This window comes from Lactuca serriola, chromosome 9 (assembly GCF_051521515.1).
Source record: "Lactuca serriola cultivar US96UC23 chromosome 9, Lser_US96UC23_V15, whole genome shotgun sequence".
Classification (NCBI taxonomy): domain Eukaryota; kingdom Viridiplantae; phylum Streptophyta; class Magnoliopsida; order Asterales; family Asteraceae; genus Lactuca; species Lactuca serriola.
This window is the reverse complement of record NC_136416.1, coordinates 125,377,877-125,403,118: the sequence shown is the minus strand read 5'-3', so window position 1 is coordinate 125,403,118 and position 25,242 is coordinate 125,377,877. Positions and strand designations below refer to the sequence as shown.

The following is a 25,242-nucleotide window of genomic DNA, read 5'->3' as shown; positions in this document are numbered from 1 at the left end:
TGTCCATTAAGGTTTATATGGATGTAACCCTAGACTTTGTCACACTATAAAAGAAGCCCCTTAGCTCCTAAAATCGACACTAGTGGTTCAAGAAGATCATAAGAGCCAATTTTTGTGCAAGTCACTCTCTCTCAAGTCGTCCATTGTTGGTGGTGTTTTGTGAAGCATTTGAGGCATCACATTTGGGGTTCTAGGCTCTTAAAGGTCCAAGTTAACAAGATACAAGAAAAAGTAAGTCATCTAACTAGTTTTTGTTATTCAAGTACCCATGCTTTGTTTGCTAGTTAGGATAATGATTTGGAAAATCAAATTGCATGTATAATTAGAGAAAACATAGATCCAAAGCATTTAGGGTTGCATGTGTACCATAAGGTTGTTAGAGTGCTCAAAACTCATCAGTAAGACCACTGAGAATGCCAATAAGGAAAATTCAGAAAGTTTTCTTCTGTCCCAAGTCACCAAAAAGGAGATACTTTCAACTGAGCCCTCATCCAACTCCTACTGCCAACATCATGATAAAATGACCACGCAAAGGGAAACATATAGGTTTCCCTTCCATGCCTAAGGCATTATGTTACACCTTAAATGTATGCATTTAGAATTATTTAAGGAACCCATTCATTAACAAAAGAAAGGTGTATATATTTTGCTTGAAAGCTTGACGAAGAAGCATAAGAAAAAAAATCATATTATAGAAAAAAGGCCCATGTAGCTCAGTTGCATACAAATAATGAATGAAAAAATGTATGTTCCAATTTAGATTTCATGTCTTAAGCCCCATCCAGGTAACACATCGGTAGAGAATTCTCCCATATAGCTCAACATATAGTCTGTTGTAGGTTTAAATCCTACTCAAGAGAGAGAGAGGAGGATATATATATATATATATATATATAGAGAGAGAGAGAGAGAGAGGATATAGAGAGCTACGAATGGGCCTTTCCTAGCTTATTTTTTATCAGTTTAGTCTTTGGAAGAAAGCACTATAGAACAAATGGGTGTTTCGGGTCTAATATAAGTAATTTATTAATGTACAACAATTACACACCTATTAAACTTAAACATGGTTGAGACCCTATAGTATAGCCCAATATTGTTTGTATATATTCCTATTAATGAGAAGATATGTGTTATAGGGAAGATGCATTTTACAACTTGGTATCGAAGCATATTCGTGTATAAGCCCTAACTGCTTATTTAGATTTCCCATTTTAAGCCCCACCAAGGACCAAGTATGGTTCTTGTCAAGAGAATTCAACTCATCTTCCAATGAAGCTCTACCTTTATCTGCCAAACGGTTTAGACACCGATTTCTGAAATGACTTTCTTATTGTAGTTCCAACATGTAATATCCTTTTTGTCTTTGATTGATCTCTCTTTCTTGGCTTCGATCTTCTTCTGCCACTGCTTCCGCTGTTGGAAATTTAAATTGCAAGCTAGAGCTTAGAAACGAATATGCTTCGATACTAAGTTATAATTGTATCTTCCTATAACATATATATCTTCTCATCTCCTCTAATAAATAAAGATTTTTTTCTTGCATGTCATCCTCTCATTCATTTTATCATATATCATTTTTTGGGTAATTTAAATTATTTTTTCCACATGACATTATATGGTTTTTCCAACTTTATTAAATTCTACATAATATTGATTTGCAATAACTGTAATAAATGTTATAATAAATGGATATCAATTTTATTAATTCAATTTTTCCTTCTAATTTCAAAAATTGCTAAATTAGTTTAATGACTTAATTTACTAGAATTCAACAATTAGTACCTAAGACATGGTAAAATTCAATTTGACTTTGATTTTATGGTATGTACAAACAAGTTCTCGAATAATTAGTTTAATGACATAATTATCTTATAGATTATATTAAGTTATAACCAATTTACTTTTTTAACATTCCAAGAGTTGTAAATTATCTTAAAAGATTTAATATTAACTTATTTTTAATTTTATTTTATTTTTAGACTACCCTAGAAACAAACTATTAGTTTTACATATACATGAAATGGAAAAAATGTTAAATGTGGTTTTGAAAACTTTAATGTCCCATTTAGTATATTTAAAAAAGGGATAATGAGTAAACTAATCATTATAAATGAGCATTTTAAAGAAAATACCTATTTTTTCAGTTTTGAAAAATGACTACTTCCTCTCGAATGCCTCATTTCAGATTTGATCTTCAAATTTCAAAGTTCTTTATTTTCCAAATTGTTTTCCAAAGAAATCTCTATGGTTAGGTCCAAAATATTTATTTCGAAGTGTTTAATGTCATAGTTTTTCAATATAATATCTGATTTCATATATTACATAGAGTTCACATTTACTATATTTGTTAAGCTTTTTGTTATATATAAGTTAAAAATATTTTTTTGCTCGAAATTTTGGAACTATTCATCATTTGTTCTTGAAATTCTAAAATTTTTGAGACAATCAGTGTTCACTCTAGTTGTATGTTGCATTGTTTAGGGTTAAAAACATAGATGAATTAAAATTAGTAATTTTAAACAATGGCGGTAAACTTATCAATATGACATCTATTGTTGAAATACTTGCTTATTCATTATTTTATTTAGAATATGTCAATAGTTTTTTATTAGTATAAACCGAAGTATTTATTTATTCGTTATTTCAGTTGTATTTATTCTAAATTTTTTACTTTAATTATACTTAATGTTTAAACATTTATATTTAATATTTTTTTAATAAACTCACCCAGCTGCGATAACTAGTTAATGGGAATATATACAAACAATATTAGGCTATACACGAGAGGCCCTCAAACATGTTTAATCGTTTACTTATATTTGATAATGATGCTAAAGTTCCATACATAATTTAGTTGTTGCTTACAAGTTAAAAGGTATGTTCTACTAGAACAAATCATTATTTTTCTAATTTGTTTATTTTGTTGAGAATTTGTATTTTGGTTTCCTTTTTATAATAGTCTTTAGAATTGTTGAATCGTAGTTTTTGATGAGTAGGAAAATAAATAGAGCTAATCTCCATTTTCAAAAATCTTCATTTCTTTTTACAAGGTTTGGAATTGGATCGTTCCTCTTTCCTTTTATTAGAGACTAAAGCAGTGGTTCTTTTATCTTGTATTTTCGTTCTAAGTGAGAAACCTTAGTTTCTTTTTCGGGTTCATTTTCATTATTTCTTCCACCAGTTTTTTTTTCCAGCACTACCTTTCATATCATTGAATCTCTGACTTCCGCATATTAATCCCAGACAACCTACATGCTTACCCATTTCCATCACTAATTTTTCGAATAGTCCTGTTAATAAAATTACGCACTCTTTTTTTTTTTGGCACCGAATGGAATCCATTGCTGATATACACAAGTAACACAGCTCAAAAATAATTTTGATAACTGAGTGAAGTCAAAGGAATCCTTGAATATGTTTATATATCTATATGTACACTCAATCTGAATGAATCACAAGGAAAACTATGTTTTTATTGTTGTTTACAATAATATGATGAATTTGAATTTCTGTTGCTAATGTCCAAACCTGGAATGACATTGTTTGTTTACATCTTGTGACCAGCATCGGCTGAGTTGAATGTTTTGTACTCGGCTGCAAGAAGATCAGTTGGATGATTGCCATGAAACCCTCCAAACTGATAATACGATGATAATAACCGTGGAAGAATCTCATCAATCTTTCCAGAATGTTCATCATGCCGATCCATCTCAATAAGATCCTACACATGTAATATGTAAAAACCACACATTCAGGAGAATGAGAGGGAGAGGGAAAAAAAGACCAATTTGCCCCACTACTACCTGTACGGCTTTGTTGTTGAAAAGTGGCAAAAACTTATGTCGACAATACAAGTTGAAAAGGGCAGTGAAGATGATGAGTACAAAGGCAAGGGTTGATGCAGTGCCAAAATTTTTCATTCCAAAGATAATTGAAGCTACTGCTTGCATCACTATTAAAGAAAAGATTGCAGCATTATGTGCAATTGGCCAATAACTTCCATTCGTATTGTATCTGGTGATATAGACGTTTAGGAGCTGCAACACATCAAATTCCATACAAATTAAGATCCATGAGTTTCATACCTATCTATTCTAGAACTAGTACTTGGTTTTCATCTAAAGAGCTAAATGCATTTTTTTTGTATCATCTTACTTCCATTTATTTCTATTACAACGTTGTACTTTCAACTTCTTCTTATAAGGACATTGTACATTGAAAAATATATCGAATTTTAGATATGAAAGCATTTGATTAGGACATTATCATTTGAAAAAATTTACCCATATAGAAATGAAAATATATTTAAATTTGGATGGCATTACTAAAATTAATATACAATGTTGTAATAGGAAGAATTGAAAGTAGGATGCTATGATAAACAATTCAATGAAAATACGCTGCCATTTCTTGCATTTAAATATTTAATCCTAATCTAAGTCCACAAAGAATATAAAGAAAAATGTAAGGCAAACTATGTTTTCCTATTTCATACGTGTTTACATCTTGCTTAAAGATCCATGAATACTACTACGTAAACATTGAAGCAAACCATGTTTTCCCATTTCATATTTAAAAACATTTACCATATTTACTGGGTTAAATACAAGAAATAGCAACGTACTTTTACTGATTTGTTTATTGTAGCATCCTATTTCCTTTTCTTCTAATTACAACATTGGCCTTTGAAAAATCTACCTAGTCATAGCAACATCATCCATTACAAAGCAATATTCACTGCTATAGATGGGTAGCTTTTTCAAAATGTCCTAATAAGAAAAATATTATAAGTCTAATTTTATACATGGTTAGATTTTCAAAGTACAACACTTGAATGAGAAAAAACTGAAACTGCAGTGATCTAATAAAAAAATATATATATGAAATAGGATGCTATAATAAATAAATCAATGAAAGTATGTTTCTGTTTCTTGCATTTAGCCCTATTTTCTAACCCGTCTTAACATCAATTAGTTTCAAATCTATATTTTGTGTTAGTTGGATTAATCTAGACCACAAAATGTCGTTTTTCTCATTAAATGAAAGTATGTTGCTATTTTAGACAAAAGAGACTAAAATGTCATAGTTTTCTCTTTCCTGAGTTGATTCATAAGTATGCTACATAGAACTGGAGTTTATATCAAATCTTAAGAGTTGATTAGTGTTTTAACACATTACTCTCCACTCATTTGTCATAGATTATAGGACATAAAAGAAGAACCTGTATTACGTTTAATGTGCATGAGATGATGTGATTAGGAAAAATATTGTAATTTTTTATCCAACCCAAAAAAATGGGACATGGACTTGCTCTCGATCTTTCATTCATGTGCGCAAAATATGTGATTGCCCTTCTCATCCTCATCTAAATGCAAATGATGAGGTCATTCACATCTTTTTCATAAACAAGAGATTCATTGCCCCAAACTATTTGGGTCAAACAAAAAATTGCAATTTGTTATCTCACCTAAAAAGGTGGGACAAGGACTTGGGACTTACTCTTGATCTTTGGTCTGTGCAAAATACATAAATACCCTCCTCATCTACATCTATGTGTGTAAGATGAGGAGGGCATTAACGTCTTTTTCCGATCACCAATGCTCATTAAGAGGCCATATGTTGTATACCCACAAAGTCATTTAATATAAGCACCAAAGTCTATAGCTTAGATTATTCTAAGGTGGAAATGAAGTGGGAACCTGATTTCTGTAGACAAAATACGCGAAGAAGTAGTAAACAAGCAGGAAAGGTAATATCAATGGTGCCAAAATGCAGAATGTGAATCCAAGGAGTCCAAATAGAAGGGCCCTTGGAACTTCAGTGTGGTAAGGGAAAGTGTAGAGGTCACCATAGCCCTCTTTCCTCAACAGAACAATCTGATAGATCCAGTTAATTATAAGGACAAATGGTTGCATCAATTCATATGCCAAACTCGCCCATCCTGTGGTCATAATGTATGTCATAAAGAAGGGCGCCTGTAAAAAAAATATATGAAACAAAGAATTGGATAAGGGATTGTATTTTGTTAGCTAACTAGACAAAGTAAGTATCAACCTCGAGATTTAGGGTGGGCTGTTATATTCTACTTTCATTTTTCCTATTAAAAATTGTACTTTCAAGGATCTAACCAATTATAGCAATGCCATCGAAATACAAAGCAATTTTCATTGCTATAATTGGAAGGATTTTTCAAATTACGATTTAATAAGCAAAAATTTGAAATGGAATATTGTATTAGAAATAAATGGAATAGTGATGCTATAATACACATATAATTTAATACGTTGTTATTTCTTGAACTTACATGCAAATCTATCAAACAATGTCCATGGGGGGTTGTAATAGTCCATACAAGGCCTTTCTTAACTTACATACTTATGCTTTGTCAAATTCTTTTCATATCGTGGTAGCAGGTCCATATAAATTTCTTACAACAATTTCTTTTCTGTAAACATGCATTTTGTATGTTAAATGCACCAAATTGTAGCCATAATTAGTTTCCAATGATAACAAGATTCTCATTATGTTGGATCATTTCAATCAGGGAAACATCTCAAGGTATGATGTTCTAAAAGGAAGAAATTAAAGCAAAAACGGATATTTATAAGTAATCAATGAAGACACACAGCGAATTGTTCCAACAATCATTTGTGAAGTATACTCAAAGGGCCCATCAATCAATAGGGGAAAATGCAGGAAACAACAACATACTTAAATTTCGTAACCAAAAATGAGCAATGTACTTTGTTTCTTATTGATATTAGCAATGTACTTACATTTTTTTTTTAACATTAACAACCATATCTTCACCAATAATAAAATTATATAACTTAAAATTTGTAAATTTCTTAAAATTTTTATGTTACATATTGCTATTTTCTATAAAGTAATTAAGTACTGCATTATATGTGTAAGGAATTTTAAGTATGTTGCTATTATGTGTAGAGAAATGTTGGTATGTTGCTATTACAGCTATCACATGTTTAAGATCACCTATTGCTAAAAATGGGAAACGGCAAGCAAGTTACGATTATGGGTAAAGAGGTGCACCTACATTGCTATTACCTGTGAAAGGTAAAATAAATTGTCTATATTGGTAAAAAGAATAAAGTAAACGACTATTTCCTACAATTTGCCCTAATCAGTAAATATATGATGGAGAAAATAGATTAGAAAGAAATTTTACCTGCCCAGGGATCAAATTGCCAAGAAGAGTAGCCATGTCTTTTAGACCAGTAACAGTAAGTTTACCCATGCGATCCCACCAACTACCGGTGAAAAGGTTATAGAAGAAAATATTCCAAAAAAAGAAAATAATACATTTGCAGCAAGCACTCTGTTTCCTTGAACTACGGGAGACAGTTCCTTCGAGTGTAGCAAACATCAGCATTATCGGTGGCACGATTAAAACAAAACAAGTCAGCACAAGACTTGGCAGATACCCCGAAACTATATTTGCATATTTCCTGCAACATTCATAAATTACATTGGTTAAAATAAAAAAGTAAGGTGCGTTGTTATTTCCTACAATTAGAACTAAACATATTTACTAATTTCATACGTAAAGTTTTTTTTATGAATGTTTTGTTCTATAATTATACTACACCATAAAATACAAACAGGTTGTGTTTGTTATATGGGCTCATCTTGATAGGACTGAACAAGGTTTTTAGGGTCATCTTCAAGGCCTAAATGCAAGATATAACAATGTATATTTATTTATATATATGTATTATAACATCATACTCCTATTACTTTCTATCATTGCGTTGTACTTTAACTTTTTCTTGTTAAGGCATTGTTGTTTTGAAATTCTATCGATTATAGCAACGGACATTGAATTTTTTTTCTTATTAGGACATTATATTTTGAAAAATTTACTCATGTTATAGCTTTGTATTTGGATGTCATTTGGGTAGATATTTAAAGTGCAATGTTGTACTATAAAGAAATGAAAGTAAGATGCTATAACAAACAAATATGAAAGACATTGTTATTTCATGCCTTTAACCCTATTTCCAATAAGGATAAGGACGGAATTAATGTCATGCAAAGACAAGGGATCGAGAATGAGTCGGTTTTGAATCATGCTACATATGTTTTCATGACAAATTCAAAATCCAACTCTGAATATCATTTATATCTTAACGCAAACTAGATATGGTTATTTTATTTATTTGTTTTAATTATATTTTCTTTGGGGGGGGGGGGGGGGGGGGGGGATATTTTTTTCTTGGCGACCATGGCTATAATATAATACATGTTATTTGGTTAAATGCAAAAAATAGCAACATAGTTTTATTAGAGAATCTTACTTTCATTGCTTTTAATTACAACATTATGCTTCAAAAATAACTACCCATTTATAGCAATGTCATTCAAAAATAACTACCAATTTATACAAATGTTGTAATAGAGAGAAATAAAAGTATGATGCTATAATACACAAGTAAATGAAAGTTGCATTGCTATTTCTTCCATTTAGCTAGATAATAATTTATATTATTGTACAAGTGTTTTGGGATCAATAGAAGAAATAGAAATATACATTCCTTTACTCGTTCATTATAGCATCCTACTTTCATCTTTTCTAAAAATAACATTATAGCTACAACATTTCCCTTATTAAAGCATTGCATTTTGACAAATCTACCTAATTCAACTTTTTTTCGTATTAGGATATTGTGCATTGAAAAGCATATCTAAATAGAGCAATGGCAATTAACTTGATTTGGATGTCATTGCTATACTTGGGTAGATATTTTGATGCATAATGTCCTCACATATTGAAAATGGAAAGTATACAGTAATAACTGATAGATTTTTCAAAGTACAATGCCTTAGCAAGAAAAAAATTGAGAGTAAAAATCTTGTAATAGAAAGAAACAAATGTAGGATGCTACAATACACAATTAAAAGGAAGTGCATTAGCCCAATAATAATTGCATTCTCATAATTGTTTTTCCGGTAAAATCAAGAGATAGTAATTTCATTTGTCTTAGTATATTCTTTCCTTATTAGAGCATTGTATAGTGAAAAAAAATCCACCTAGAGTATTGTACTTCGAGTTTTTTTTTTTTTTTTTTTTTTTTTTTTTGTTATTATGACATTGTACTTTGAAAAAGCAAAAAAATTGTAGCAATTAAATTAATTTGTATTTGGATGTAATTTCTATAATTAGGTAGATTTGTCAATGTACAATGCTCTAATATAGAGGAAATGAAAGTAGAATGCCATAATACATAAATAAATGAAAGTACGTTAGCATTAATCCCTGTGTTTTCAACCAAGTTTCATGGAAGCTTACGTACGTTTCTGATATCCCTCTGAGGAATGGAAAAGTGTCTTCGAGTTGATCAAGATTAACAAGACCTTGAACTAATGTTGTAGGCAAAAGAAACCACACACTGAAGATAATGGTGCCTATAAACACCGATGTTTTACGGATCCAAAGCATTCTATAAGGTAGACAAAGGTTTTCCCAGTAAACATCATGTGGTTCAGGAGCAAAGTCTATAACCCATAACATTGGATCATATGATTGGATGGTTTTTGAAGCCACCATAGCTGCATATCGTGTTCTGAAAAACACAAACGCTGCTGCACACTCCTGTATAATCATGGGAAATCATTAAATACAAGAAATACTAATTGTATCTTTTTCTTGATTTATTCATTATAACATCCTACTTTTTTTTTCTATTACAATGAGAAATCAATAACATGATGACTTAATTTGCTACTTTCTACAAGAAGCACTGTCAAATGCAAGATAAACACAAAGTCTAAATCTCATTAATTAACAGGAAAGTTAGAAACTCCACACAAATAATACACTTTCTTTTCAATGTAATTTCTATAACAATACTTTCATTTCTTTCTCTAATAGCATTATATTTTTAACATTTTCCCTAGTAAGGCATTATCCTGATAAGCCCCAAACCTTTCTAGTCTACAAAAGGAAGAACAAGAAGCCCAAGAAGGATGCAGCCCAGTAATCCCATTCAAATGAAGTCCAATTTACTTTTTAAGCTTTTGTCTTTTATTGTTTTGCTTAGCTGGATTGATATCCATTAAGGTAGTTCCCTCACCATTAAGGTAGTTACCTCACCATTTTGTTTAGCCGAATTTATGACATTTCAATATAAAAAAGGAAAAAAAAAATTCAACAAGAATAAACAAAAAAAAAGGTAAATAAGATTTCAGCAACATATAATCAAGATTTCAGCAAGAAAAAAGAAGAAGAGGTTGGAAGGGCAATGCAAGTGCTGCATCAAACAGAACACGCGCATAGGTTTTTTACTTTGAAGACTTCTAAAAAACAAACAACTGCGAGATTAAAAGTGTTGCGTGTGTGCTGCGACGCACAAAAATAAGAGGTCCCAAGAGGTTTTTTATAAAAAAAAACAAACAGCACCTCAGTGTCTAGTCTTTCCTGTCCTAACATGATGAAATTACCAGGAGTAGTTAAGGCACAACCAGTTATAGCACTGATTGATCTCGAAGCCACACAAAATTTTATCGCCACTATGCTGGGTGACTAGATTAGGACTTCTAGTCAAGGACACGGAACCCTACGGGGCACGGATGGGTACCGACGACTACAACAGGTCAACATCATCAAGGAGTTCTTGTCTTTGAGACTAGGAAGTTGAAACATTATCTTGGGATTGAAATGGTTGGAAACCTTGGGAGCTACTCAAAAAAACCGGAAGACCTAGACAATGGAATTCAATATTGGGGGAAAGAGGGTGAAGGTCCAAGGAGACCCATTAGTAGGAAAATCCCTAGGATCTCTAAGGTCTATAGAGAGGGAAATCAAACGCAAGAGTGAAGGGTACGTGGTGGAACTGTGAAACTCAAAAGTCCATGTAACATCTATTAAGGAAGATCCAACTTTTCTTAACCATCTCCAACATCGTTTCCATAAGATCTTTGAGGAACTTGTTGGAATGCCCCCTAGAAGAGACATTGAGCATACAATCACTCTTCAAGAAGGTACTCCTCCGATTAATGTATGTCGTTATCGCTACCCCTATTATCAAAAATAAGAAATAGAATGTATGATTCGGGAGATGTTGTCGGTTGGAATAATTCAAGCTAGTACCAGTCCCTATTCCAGCCCGAGTCGTGAGGCTCACGAAATATGCCAATTTTGTCCCCATAAAACATCCATTCACAGCAGCCACTGTTACATACTGTTTTGTTAAATAAGTAGTCTGTATTCATGGGTTTCCCTTTCGATAATCAGTGACCAGGATTAAATCTTCTTGAGCCACTTTTAGACGGAATTGCTCAAATTGCACGGAGTGAACTTGAAACGAAGCACGGCGTACCATCCTCAAACGGAAGACCAACCGGAGGTGGTGAATAGGTGTTTGGAAATGTATCTAAGCTTCTTTTGTTGTGAAAAGCCCAAGAGATGGTCAAGATGGTTAGCTTGGAAATAATTCTTCATTTCATTCAGCTACAAAATATAACCCATTTCAGGCACTTTATGGGCGAGACCCCCCCACCCATCATTCGATTTCAAGTTCAACAAACCCCTATCGATGCGATTGATGATTTGTGAATGAGTTTATTGAGAGCTCAATAGAAAATGCAACAATCAGCTGATAAGAAAAGGAAAGAAATGCACTATCAAGGAGATTGGGTTTATTTGAAGCTAAATCCTTATCGACAACAAATTTTGGCAAAAACAAAGTTTGAAATACTAGTTGGCCGCTACTATAGCCCTTATTGAATTCAGTAGAAGGTGGGGAAGGTGGTGTATACACTCAAATTACCCCATTGAGCTCTCATACACCCCGCCTTCCATGTGTCGCAGTTACGTCTATGGAACGGTGAACAAACCAACAAAATTACCATTCCAGCTCAAAGAAGATCTACATCTATTGGTTCAACCAGAAGCAGTGAAAGGGGTAAGGCCTTCTAAGGGAAGCTTATCGAATGAAAAGGAGGTTCTAATTCAATGGAAAGGGTTGACCGAGTTTGAAGCCACCTTGGAGGATTGAGAGAGGACCCACAATTTTCGACTTTTCACCTTGAGGACAAGGTAAGAGTTTGGGACGTCGATGTTGATAAGCCTCCAACCTTTCTAGTCTACAAAATGAAGAATAGGAAGCCCAAGAAGGATGCAGCCCAGTAATTCCATTCAAATGAAGTCCAGTTTACTTTTTAAGCTTTTGTCTTTTATTATTTTGTTTAGCTGGATTGATATTCGTTAAGGTAGTGCCCTCAACATTTTGTGTTGGTCAGTGTAGCAGTGGAAACCACCTTTTTGGTCTGGTTTGGTGAGGTGGCACCCTGTCTAGTATTTATATATGTTTTTCTTTTTCTATAAAGGCAGAGAAGAATATTAAAGAGTTGAATCCTTGGATAGCCCAATCCTCTCGAATGATTGGAACTATCTATCTTTGAGTGTTCCCCTTATACATTCTACTGATCTATTGTTTTGGTAATTATGAGAATCAAGGTGCTTACCATTTCCTTAGTAAGGCATTGTATTTCAAATCTGGCCACTTTAAATTTTATTTATTAGGACATTATACTTTGAACAATTTACCTAATTATAGGAGAAACTGCTGCTCTATATTATAATGGCATTGCTATAATTTGGTCGATTATTCGAAGTAAGAATTTATGATAGGAAAAGATGAAGGTAACATGTTTAATAAACAAGTAATGTACGTATGTTGTTATTAAGTGCATTGAAAAAAAAACTCATCCAACAAATAAGGGTAAAATTCAAGATAAAGCAATATACTTTCATTGATTTGTTTATTATAGCACCATACTTCAATTTTTTTTTTTCCTTTTACAACACTTTACTTTTAAAAATCTACCCAAGTATAGCAACATCGTCCATATACAAAGCAAGTTTCACTGCTATAATTGGGTGGAATTTTCAAATTAAAATGTGCTAATAAGAGAAAAATTGAAAGTACAATGCGATAACTAGATAGATTTATCAAAGTACAATACCTTAATCAGAAAAGATCTGAAAGTATAATCTTCTGGTAAAAATAAATGGAACTAGGAAGCTATAATACACAAATAAATGGAATTATGTTGTTGTTTCTTGCATTTAGCCCTAAAACAAAAAGATACTCCAATAAACGAGGTACAATAAGAGATATGTTGCTAGGGTTAAATGCAAGAAATAATAGTGTAATTTCATTGATATTTTCATTATAACATCCTACTTTTGTGTCTTCTTATTACAACATTGTACTTTAAAAAATCTACCTAGTCAACGTCACCAAAATGCAAAGCAATTTTCACTGCTATAATTAGGTAGAAATTTAAAGTACAATGATACGATTTTAAGATTTTTCCAAGTATAATGATGTATTAATAGAGAAAAAACTGAAGGTATAATGTTGTAATAGAAAGAAATGATAGTAGGATGCTACAAAACATGATTAAATGAATGTACGTCGCTATTTCTTGCATATAGCCTTATGTTGCTCTTTTAGGTTTACTATTATATTTCAATGTATAATGAAAATAAAGAGATTTATAAGTAACCGAAGAAATGCGTTATATTTCTTTTCATCTCAAAACTAAATATATAATGCTTTCTACCGGTAATTAAGTTCACTTTCAATTTTGAAAATTCAGACCTAGCTAGCATATCTTTCAAGATACAAAATTAATATCGATGTTTTAGCTTTTTAGCTGTGATATTTTATTTTATTTTATTTTTGGAAATCTTTAGAAGGTCTGAAAACCTTACTCTACAACTAAAATAGTTTTTGTCAGTTTTACATTTAAAGAACAAAACTGAACAAAACAAAACAAGTTGTAATGCATTTGACATTCATTGGACTTAGACCTGGGCTGATGTCAATAGGACAGAATTTGCATATTTTGTCCCTCCCTAAAAGGTAGGACATGTACTCATCGAAGATCTCTCATCGATGAAAAAGACAAAAATGTCCCCCTCATCCTCATCATAAAAAACTAGCACTAAAATACAAGTCCAGATTGTAACCTAACAAAACATCTTTTTGATAGGACAAGTCGTTTTGGCCATGTTTATCAGCGCCACAAATAAGGGTACATATAAAAAGCATTAGTTATGGAAAATATTATTCATAATTAATGTATTTTATATTTTGTAACGAGAAATATTATGTATAATGAATATATTTCACATTTAATTACGGTAATATTTCTTATAATTGATGTTTCTTATTTGTGCCCTTAAAGCACATGTTACAAATTTTTTATATTTAATTAAGAATAGGATTTCCTTAATAGTTATCTTTTTATTTTGGTAGGTTTTTAGTTTTGGTAAAGTACGTGTTGACATACATTATAAGTATGCACTTAGGATCCTTTTTATGATTATGGAATAAACATTTTGAGTCTTTGGACTTTGGGACGCCTCGAAATACAGGAACCGTTTTTGGGTTTCTTTCTTTTTATTTATTTATTTATTTTTATTTTTTCTGTTTTGTATCACTTTTCTTTGGTTTAAAGTAGCATGTAGTAAAAGAGGATAAAAATCAATAGAAATAGCATTAAAACATAAGATAATTCAAAAATTCTGACCTCTTTCCCGTCTTTCCCATCTTTCCCATCTTTCCCATCTGATTTTTTTGGAGTCTTATGTTTCTTGACATCAATTTCTGTTTCAGCAGTAATCATTTTAACAGAGTTTACACGGTCTCCACATGTGTCACACCCTTCTCCCGTTCCCGTTCCGTCTGTAGAAGTTTGTTGACCACTAGCTAGGTCATTATACATCTTCTCTGCATCCATCTGCATCAACAAGCTATACGTCAAACATCGCCACTAGGATAAAAGGCCAAAATACATAAAACCCATTATATTACACCCACCATTTTTACTATATTTCACTTTCATCACCTAAGTTTTACAGTATAATTTTTTACATGTTCACCACTTTCACCTGCTATGACCTATCGTAATGCTCTATAGGTCATAATAAAAAAAAAATTGTCAAAATTTTCACTAAAGCCACCAAACTTTGACAAAACATACAGAAAATTGTGAAACTTTAGAGTGTAATTTTCTCATTTGTTAAATATTCTTACCATCAATCTCTGAATTGTACCAGATCGATAAACCATTTGGTGTGCCAGGTAACTTGATTCATAATAACTCCCAAAGTGCTTGCTTACAGTATCACTGTATGCTTCTCCAGGACACCATGGGATACCCCGAACAAGAACTGTAAAGTGACTTGGCTTTGTTGGAAACCGGATTACTTGCTCCAGCCTCAACCGTGCTACACTCTTAAACTCCTATAATACCAAATTCTTATCTTTTTAGTCACTATATAAAAATGTCACAAAACCATAGTCTCTACTCTAGTCAGCATTCTTACAATGTATAGAAGAACATAAGCACATATAGATACAACATAGAGCGCGAAGAAATGAGCCCACAGCCTAAGAAGAAAATAAAAACATAAGTTAAAAAAATCATAGGTATGTTTATACTTTTATATATAGATTGATAAAGCATATACCCTTTTGAACCTGCTTGGACATTTCTAATAGTGAACATGTCCATCTGTGCTTCAGCATCCCTCTCTTGTATCGCTTGCCCAAACAAGTTTACTGGAAGCACGATAAATATGCAAAGAACAGAAGCAATAGAAAAAATGCGTATGCTGCAACAATTTCATGGAAAACTTTAATAACAAGATAAACTTGAAGATGAATAAGAAATAATATATAATGTAATATGATATAATATGACCTAAAAACAATCATCTTGATGAAAACAAGGCCATCTATACCACCACAACGATAAATGTCATCATCTGATGCTTCCCATGCCTTAACCAACCAGCCTGCAGATGGGACAAGTCTCTGACCAAAGTAATAAGTCTTTTGTTCTGGCTTCAGCTGTGCAAGCCTCTGCCCAAAGTATACTTTTAAATTAATCGGTTGCTTTCTCAATATCGAATATAGCGAGAAAAATCCCACACAAATCACGATATTGAAACCAGCAGAAGTTAGTAAAGCTGGTAAGATCATCTCCTCGCTCTTGTTTCTTAAACCAATCAACTAACATCAAATGAAAAGCTTCCAAATCCAACTTTTTTTATATTGAATTTCTGCTCACGCCTACAAAACATCCATGTTAGATTCATAAAAACTTACAAACTTACAACAACCCATTACACTAAATCTTGTATGGGTAAATGAAAGAGACTAAATGAGCATTTTACCTTTATATTTTGGAAAATGGAGGAAATGAAGATAAGTAAAGGGTTAATGTCTTAATAAAGATTAAGTGTTTAACCCATTAAGCTCATTAAATAATAATAATAAAAAAAAGAAACAACCCGTAATTCACATTGGAATTCTTCTTTTATCATAAAAAAATAGCACAATTGAGTGTCATGTAACATAAAATAGTCAACATTTAGTTATTTGATGTGAGAATATATCTTAAAGTTTTTGAAGAACCTAAAAACTTATTGGTCAAGGGGGAAAATATCAGCGTTATATTAGCATCTTGAACCAGTTGATACAAGCTAGAATCAATCTTTAGGAAAAAACCAATATTAATAGAAATCTGAAACACAAAATCAAAAGTCGATTTTCACAATCAAATTCTACCTTTATCCAACTTACTTACAATTTCTTAAATATATCAACCCCAATTCAAACTTTTTCGCCACCATAAATTTCGAAATAGCAAGCAACTTATGCATGTTAAATATAAAAAATTCTCGAAGGAAGCAATATTCAGAAGAAAATGCAATGGATATAAAATGGAATTCATAGCCTCGTACCTGAAAGGAAGCGATTGATTACTTGCATGAGAAAAACAAGAAAAACAATCAGGTCGAATTTAACCACAATTTCCTTTGAGCTTCCGTTGGGTCGTCCTAACTTCAAATCCAGGGAAAAAGATCGATTGCGATTGTTTAAAAAGAAAACAGGGATTAATGATTTCAAAGAAAATCAAAATACCATGAAATTGCTTTGGAAAAAGCAAAAGTGGAAACAAATTATGCAAGAAATCGAAGGAGAATAAGAACATACGGAAAAGGGAATTGGGGTCAAGCATTTGTTAATTTCCGTTGTTAATCTACAGCGGAAACCCCAAAAGAGAAAAATTGAGAACTATTAACGAAACAAGAAAATCGCGGGGAATCGTAATCACGTTCGAATATCATTGGTTGTCCATGAACACATCAGATTAGGAACATAACTACCAAAAAAAGCCCATCATGTTTGATATATTACAGAAACAACCCTCCAAAATCAAAGCATTACAATTTGCAACAATAACATTTTCTTACAAAAATTAAAAATAAAAGCTTTTACAAGTAGGGTCTTTTTACAAACACCTTACGTTACCCTAGAGAACAATATCATTTATACATACCGCTACCATTGCATGTTTCTATGAAGATAAGACTTTGGACCAACAATTCTATGCCAAAAGGGCTAAAGCAATCATATATCTTTTATACAACTAACGATCTGTCCCACAGTCAAACGAAGATAACTTAAATACCCACTTTAAACCCAAAGATTTTCTTGAAACACAAGTTGAGCTCTCATAAGGTCTATGTCGACAAAAGGTCTCCACAAAGGCCTTCATCCTTTGCGTTGAAACATATAGCATTTCCTCTGATACATTCGCGAAACATATCCGAAACCACCCAGGTTCGCTACAATGACAAGAAGCTCCTGGAGAGATATTCAACCTAATATCAAAAAGAATCTTGTTCCATAGCACGAATTCGGCCTCAAATGTGTTGGAGCTTAACAAATGCCTCAGATCCACCCAACAAAACAATCCGGCATTGCTTCTCAAACATGGAATCCCGATCATTTTCAACTTTGAAACCACCATTTTGTGTCTTCTTTTTAGGCGTTTTGTGTTTTCTTTCATGTAACATTTCATGAATTTCTTGTCACCGAGAATCTTGGAGACAAGATGTTGAGTTTGGGATGAGATGAGCCCAAAGCTAGACATTCTGGTTGCTGCAGATATGACCATTTCATTGTAGGAATAAATCATACCAATTCGAAACCCTGAGAGTCCTAAATCTTTGGAGAGACTATAAACAACATGAACAAAATTCCGAAAATCTTGGAGGTTTCGTTGATGTAATACATCAAGTATGCTTATGAAGTTTGGAGAGGTGAAAACAGTTGCGGAAAATATTTCGTCACTTATAATATGGATTGATTTCGTCATGCAGAAGTTAATAACGATATCAAATTCTTGTTTGCTCATGGTTGTGCCCAAAGGGTTTGAAGGGTTTGTGATGAAAACCCCTTTTACGTTTAGATTAAGTTGGTTGTGTGCTTGCTTGTATGCTTCTTCTAAGGCAGACTTGGTGATCCTGAAATGGTTTGAGCTCCAACACTTGATAGGAACGATTTCGACCCCCGTTCGCCACTTTAAATCTCTATCGTATCTACAAAGAAAACACATGACCATGTCGACGTTAGATTATCTCCGACCATACTTGTAGAGTAACAAAATGAAATCTTATCCGTTCACACTCTAAAACCCAAAATAGTTTGATGTTGATAGATGTTGACACATGTTGCACTATTTATGTTACAACAGGCATGCAACAAATTTGATTTCATAAACTGCTAAGATATTTAATATAAACAATAAAATATAAATTTACGCAACATATCTTATTATAAAATTATCATCCAAAGCTTAAAGACGAGTTCAATACTAAAAATAATATTTAAAACATCTTTTATATATATATATATATATATATATATATATATATATATATATATATCACTTTTGTTTTAGCAAGGTTTCGTTACATCAATAAATCAAATAGTAATGAATTATATGTAGTTCAACGAAGTTGTATAATAATAAAAACAATATACAAAAGGGGTCATGTTGGAATGAACATTTTAATCAAAAACTTGAGGATTCAAACATCGAATGTGTGATCAATGTTAAAAAAATGTTTTAAAATAGTAAAACTAAATCGTGTATTGTTATTGGAAAAATAAGTTAATGCTATAAAAATCACTGTGGTCTATATTTGCATGTGGAGTTAATGTTGGAGAATATGGCGTCAAACATCAATAAGTGAACATTTGTTTCAAAAGATGTATATAAGTGTGATTACCCAGGATAATATGGTGTGGGGATAAGGAACGCATCACCAGGTTCAGCAAGGCAAAAGATTAGGGTCTCGTTTGCAGAAGTTGAACCAGCAGTAAGAACAATCTTGTTTGGATCCATTCTTACTCTCTTCCCTCTGATTTCTTCCATGAATTCTGCTAATTCCTGAATTAAAAGTAGAAAAAACTATATATATATATATATATATATATATATATATATATATATATATATATATATTGTAATTGAAAATGAAAATGAAAATAAATGTATAATTTATAAAAATCCTAAAAATAAATTAAGTTAGAAGTTTAATTATAAGAACATTGAAAAATTACAAATATGTTATATGATATAAAACGAACTAGTATAATGTTTTTGGATATCTATTATGGGATTTTCTAATATGTGCCCTAAAGGCACATATAAGAAGTATTAATTAATCACAATTATTACCATAATTAAATGTTAAATACATTAATTATAAGAAATATTACCATAATTAAATATAAGATTCACTAATAATCTCTATAATTGATGCATTTCACATTTAATTACAATAATAATTATCATTAATTAGTACTTCTTATATGTGCCCTTAGGCACATATTAGAAAATCCCATCTATTATATATGTATGTGTGTAGGAGACGTACTTTCTTCAAAGTTGGCAAGCCGTGATAATCTTGAAACACAGCCAAGTCCTTAAATATGGAAACTTCTTTTTCTTTGAATCCAGTAACATCTGAGTTCCTTGCTAGCCATGATTCAAGAAGATCCATCGACAACTGCATTATTATATAGAGTTATATGTTTTTTATTGCTAGTAATATATATATATATATATATATATATATATATATATATATATATATATATATATATATATAATATGTTGTTTTTAATGTTAATAAAATGTTTGAGGGAAACCGAAATGTCACTTTAAAGAACCATAACAGATTAATGGAGATTGGCCAACGTAATTTCTTTATCAAAACCATCATTATGAACCATACTTCAGAATATTATCTATCATGCATGCCTACGACCTTCATTAGTTCATGTATACAATAATACATACTTGGAACAAAAAACTATACAGTTTCAGTAAAGAATACCTGATTTTCGGCAAGACCCATTTGGATGATACCAGAAGGGTTATGAACATGATCGTAAGGGTTCTTCTCGTATTCTTGTAACCCAACAAAATACGACGAGTCTTCTCCATGCGAATCGCATGAAGCTTTTTTTGACAACATTTTTTCTCAGTCTGTGAATGCTACTTAATTTTAATCTCTGGTTCTTTATGTTTGGGGGACAAAGACTAGATACTTGAAGAAACCTAGGTTTTTTGTTTCTTTTGTTGTGGGATTGTGTGGAATTAGTATGGATATAAGTGTATATATATATAGGTGAGCCATGCCACTTATCTTGATGTAATAATTACTTTCGCTATATTTACCGTTAAATATATAATAGAAAGCATATTAAATTTAATAATTTAATGGAATTTACTTTAAATAACAAAGTCGTGATGGAAATTGTTTTTACGATTTATAGCATATTATCTTCACGGTTCAAATAAATGTGTGAATAATGAAAACAAATTCTAACCTACCATTTGTGTTATCTAGGATTTTATTAATTTAAAAAATCGAAAGGGTAAATGATCAAAGAATCATTACATCTATTTCAAATTAAGTATACAAACATATCTGAGTTCCATTAATAAAAAATTAAATATCTTATACTTACGTAAAGTATATACTTCTACATATATAACATGAATTCCAATCAATTAGCTGCACATTATAAATTTTTCTTTCACCATTTTTTAAAATAACAATAAATTTATAATGAATAAAAATATATAGATTGAAATTTAAATTCATGTTTTCTACCTTAAATATATAAATAATTTCATATTCATGAAAATGATAACTTATTCAAAAGATAAACATTAAATGATGAACATATTTAAAAGATGAATATTAACACGATGATCATTAGTACGATAAACATATTAAAACTTATGAAAATTAAAACGATTAACATATTCAAACTATAAACATTAAAACAATGAACTATTTCAAATGATAATCATTAATTAAAATGATGAACACTAAAACGATGAACATATTAAAACAAACATGAATATATTCAATTTGTAATAAGCAAAAATTAATATCGTCACACACTTTTATTCTGCTTGTCTATAAACATGATACCTTTTTCGATGTTCTTTGTCTTCGTCTTCTTCAAAATTTTATATTTTTTTATTCAAGAAATAGTTAGCAAGCCTAAATAATGTATAATGTACATTTTTATTAATATTCAGTTTGCGGTTTAAAATGAACTTATTAACGTTTATATTCAATTTATAATAAGCAAACATGAATATATTCAACTTATAGTAAGGAAACATGAATTTCAATATTCAATTTACGTTTGTATATACTTTGTAATTTCATATTAATTTTTTCTTTATAAATTCGTATTCTTTCTTTATTAATAAGAAATCTCTTGTAAAATTCTAAATCTTTCTTACATTATTTTAAAAAAAAAAATCCTAAAAACCAGCAAATTAGTTCATATTAATTTTTTTACAAAATTATTTCTTTATATATTTGTTATTTAAGGTACAAATGAAAATTGAATATTTACTTGTGGACATGTATATTCAACAGGTAGTAAGCAAACATTAATAATGTATAATGTATTTTTTATTTAATATTCTGTTTGCGGTTAAATATGTATTTATTAATGTTTATATTCAACTTGTAATAAGCAAACATGAATATATTCATCTTGTAATAATCATACATGAATTTCAATATTCAATTTACAGTTGTGTACGAACTTATTCATTTTATATTCTTACTTTATAATTTCATATTATAAGGTTTAAATTTATAAAATCATAATATATTGCAGCTAACAAATACACATTACATGCACTATAGTTTTTATAAGACCAAGTGTCCATCAAACAGAAAATAAAAATTTAGTTCAGATATATCCAAATATTAAATAAACTGTAACCATTAAAGTAAAAAAAAGGTTTTGATTCGATTCAACTAAACTATATACTAAGAAAACTAGAGAATGGACTTAGGAACAAAAGAGATAAATATATATTCACATAGATTTTGATTTCGTCTTTAAATATATGGTGGATTCCAATTGAGTGAAATAAATATAGTTATTATTATCGACTTCTAAAGTATTAATTATCTTAATCGGATTACTAAATTGTATAATTATTAAGACGATTAATACAAGGATCCTCCGGTTAATTATCTAAACAATTATAGTTACGAGAGATTTGATATATTAAATAACTTCAATGGTCATAAAAGTCAATTATTAGCATAAGTTGTTCACATATGATTTTTTTACACATTTAAGTTTACCATTTTATCACCTAACCCTAGGTTTTGTCAAACAATAGGCATAACAGTTTATTGTTTATAAACGAATTAAGATTCAAGTTAATACAACTAGATTGGTTGTCTAAATCATAAATAACTCATCAATAGATAATAAAATCAAAGCTTTAATACACAATAATTTTTATCAAACAATCATAACATATTAAACAAAACCAATATTCGAACAACTGAATCGCACCAAAATCGCTAGGTTACATCTAATATGGTGAAAACATTAGGGGTTTATCCCATAATCGATAAACAAAAACAGAAAAACTTAAGAAACGATTTACAAAACACAATCATTAAGCAAATTTATGAGTCGTTTTAACAGTTCTAGCTCCGATTCTTCAAATCTTCGCTTCATGTTGCTTCTCCAACTTCGAAATCAACCTAAAAGGGTTTTTGGATGAATGTAATACCTTTTGACCTCCTCCAACTTCAAATCTTCCCAAGGGTTGCACACCGAATTAGGGTCGAAAAATCGTCTATTTATAGGATTAGGAAAATGTCAACTTTGCGGAGTGAAGATAGAAAGATTATGACAACCATTTGATGCTAATGTAACACCCGAAATCTTGAGGTGCAATTGTAAGGAATGAATCCCATTTTGAGGACTGGACACAACATGTTAGAGGAACCAACACGCCGTGTGTAGTTAAGGAAAAGCGCGGCTCTCATTAAGACCAACATGGTGTGTTGGTACACGACGTGTTGGAAGCGGGGAAGGAAAATCTAATCTTTAGGATGTTGCACCCTATATAATCTCTTTAAGCCCAAAGGGCTGGTCTCTTTACTAGCCTCCATTGACACTAAAACCGTAAAGTTGATCCCTAAGTCTCTTGGTGGTGCTCTTCAGCTAGTAAGAAGTTCTTGGTGCTCATTTTTGGCCTTTGTGAAGGAAGAGGAGATCTTGAAGTTGTCTTGCTTGGTGGATTGGCTTTGGATCTAGAATCATCTTCTTTTATGCAAGCATTATAAGGTATCAAGTTTGAACCTTGACTTATAGTTGGTTATATCCCTTAATTTTGTGCTTTGTTGTGCTTTTGGTCCCTTTTGGGTTGATGAGAGGGTGAAGTCGTTTAAGGGCTTGTTATTCCAGATATGAGTTTGTTTTGGGCTCTTTGAGCATAAAGGTGCAAGCTTTATGAGATTTTTGGTGTCATGCATACATTACGTCAATTATTAAGTCCTTTTTAAGCTTAAGATCTTTATTTAGTGTAACATTCGGATTCCCTGGTATATTATTTTATTATTTAATTTGAGATTTGAGGAGTGACTCGACGAGTTGGTGCCTCAACTCGTCGAGTAGAGTCGCGTCTGGTGACGTGGATTAATGAATGGACACGACGAGTCTGTGAGGCGACTCACCGAGTTAGCGCTGCTAAAGGAAACCCTAATTTCTCGGGCATGTGACCTATTTAAAGGCACTTATAGCCTCCCTTTGCGGCCACTTTCCCTAGAGAGAGACCTTAAACGATCTTTGAGCTTAGAGAGAGAGAGAGAGAGATCTAACCTTGAGCATTTTGGTGTATCTTTACAAGGAAAGGAGTAGATTTTCAAGCAAGGAGCAAAAGAAGGTTGTTAGATCTGTCGATATTCATCCTAGGGCTTCTGTTAGAGGTATCAAGTTCGAACCTTTCTCTCTTGTGTGAGTAGATCTCTCATTTTGAATATTATGGCTTCTTTTCTTTATATTTTGGGACTTTCAAGAATTGGGGTTCATGAGGAGGCTTGAACTCCATATCTGGACCTTAGGAGGTCCCTAGCATCTAAAGGTTCTTGCTTTATTAAGCCTTGGGGGAAATTTATCAGTGAAAAACCCATTTAGATCATATTCTTGGCATTTCTTGCCCAAAATGCCATGCATGGATGTAAAGTCTATGACTTTACGTGATAAATGAGGCCTGAGATTGTGGATCTGGAGTTTGCGAAGTATCCTGCCTTGAAATTGTCTGAATGCAAGTTGACTCTAAATGGACTCGCCGAGTTGATGAGCCGACTCAGCGAGTAGATTAGGGTTGTCCCGATTAGCTGGATCATGCGAGAGGTCGGCAAGTTAGGGGTTAACTCGACGAGCTGGTCCTTCATGAGATGGTCGAGTATTGACGGGACTCGACGAGTCGCACGAGTGTACTCGGCGATTCTGGTCAATTTCGGACTGTTGACTAGAGTTTGACTTATGTTGACTTTAAGGTTTTGTCAAAATGAGTAATGTAGGTCAGAGAAGGGTAAAATGGTCTTTTACCGATTTCTAGGGTTAAGAGTGTAAGAGAGATCAATGAATGGTTTAGTCGAGTGTGAGGAGAGTATTAATTAGAGATATTATCCTTGTGATAGGCGGAGGCTAGATCGAGGATTTCGAGTACGAGATTTTACTAGCTAGCTTACGAGGTGAGTCTTCTCACTATACTTTACCTAGTATGGTAATTATGTGTGACCAGAGGGTCTTATGTGTTTACGTGATTTATGCATGTTATGGGTGATATGAATTGTGTGCTATATTATGTGATACTTAGACCGGACTGGAGGGTCCAACGAACTATGAGGCCGAAGGGTCCTCACTTAGACCGGACCAGAGGGTCCAACGAGCTGTGGAACTGGAGGGTCCCACTGAGACACAATGACTGGAGGGTTTTCTAGAGCTATAGCCTAGAGTGGCTAATTATTTGTGCGTGGTATTTTGGGGAACTTACTAA

General features: G+C 31.9%; 2 protein-coding genes across 2 annotated transcripts; both read right to left on the bottom strand.

Annotated features, from left to right (window-relative positions):
- Nucleotides 1-3,391: 3,391 nt before the first annotated feature.
- LOC145074614 (hyperosmolality-gated Ca2+ permeable channel 2.1-like) lies at nt 3,392-17,150 on the bottom strand. The gene is made up of 12 exons (XM_079020964.1): nt 17,034-17,150; nt 16,781-16,880; nt 15,736-16,106; nt 15,503-15,646; nt 15,359-15,422; nt 15,066-15,275; nt 14,560-14,769; nt 9,312-9,610; nt 7,187-7,466; nt 5,700-5,975; nt 3,804-4,037; nt 3,392-3,721 (listed from the first exon to the last, which is right to left on the bottom strand). The coding sequence occupies exons 3-12, from the start codon at nt 16,014-16,016 to the stop codon at nt 3,548-3,550; spliced, it is 2,172 nt and encodes a 723-aa protein (XP_078877090.1). The 5' UTR covers nt 16,017-16,106; nt 16,781-16,880; nt 17,034-17,150; the 3' UTR covers nt 3,392-3,547.
- A 275-nt stretch (nt 17,151-17,425) lies between these two features.
- Nucleotides 17,426-20,371, bottom strand: LOC145073133 (1-aminocyclopropane-1-carboxylate synthase 3-like). Its single transcript, XM_079019695.1, has 4 exons — nt 20,231-20,371; nt 19,769-19,900; nt 19,118-19,278; nt 17,426-18,424 (listed from the first exon to the last, which is right to left on the bottom strand). Exons 1-4 carry the CDS (start codon nt 20,369-20,371, stop codon nt 17,470-17,472), a joined length of 1,389 nt encoding a protein of 462 aa, XP_078875821.1. The 3' UTR covers nt 17,426-17,469.
- Nucleotides 20,372-25,242: the final 4,871 nt, after the last annotated feature.

Coding starts and splice junctions, on each gene's coding strand:
- LOC145073133 (XM_079019695.1), bottom strand. CDS start 20,371: ATGTTGTCAAAAAAAGCTTCATGCGATTCGCATGGAGAAGACTCGTCG. Junction 19,901..20,230: donor TGGGTCTTGCCGAAAATCAG/GTATTCTTTACT, acceptor ATAATAATGCAG/TTGTCGATGGATCTTCTTGA. Junction 19,279..19,768: donor GCTTGCCAACTTTGAAGAAA/GTACGTCTCCTA, acceptor CTTTTAATTCAG/GAATTAGCAGAATTCATGGA.
- LOC145074614 (XM_079020964.1), bottom strand. CDS start 16,016: ATGATCTTACCAGCTTTACTAACTTCTGCTGGTTTCAATATCGTGATT. Junction 4,038..5,699: donor ATTTTGTCTACAGAAATCAG/GTTCCCACTTCA, acceptor GATGTGTTGCAG/CTCCTAAACGTCTATATCAC. Junction 3,722..3,803: donor TCAACAACAAAGCCGTACAG/GTAGTAGTGGGG, acceptor TTACATGTGTAG/GATCTTATTGAGATGGATCG.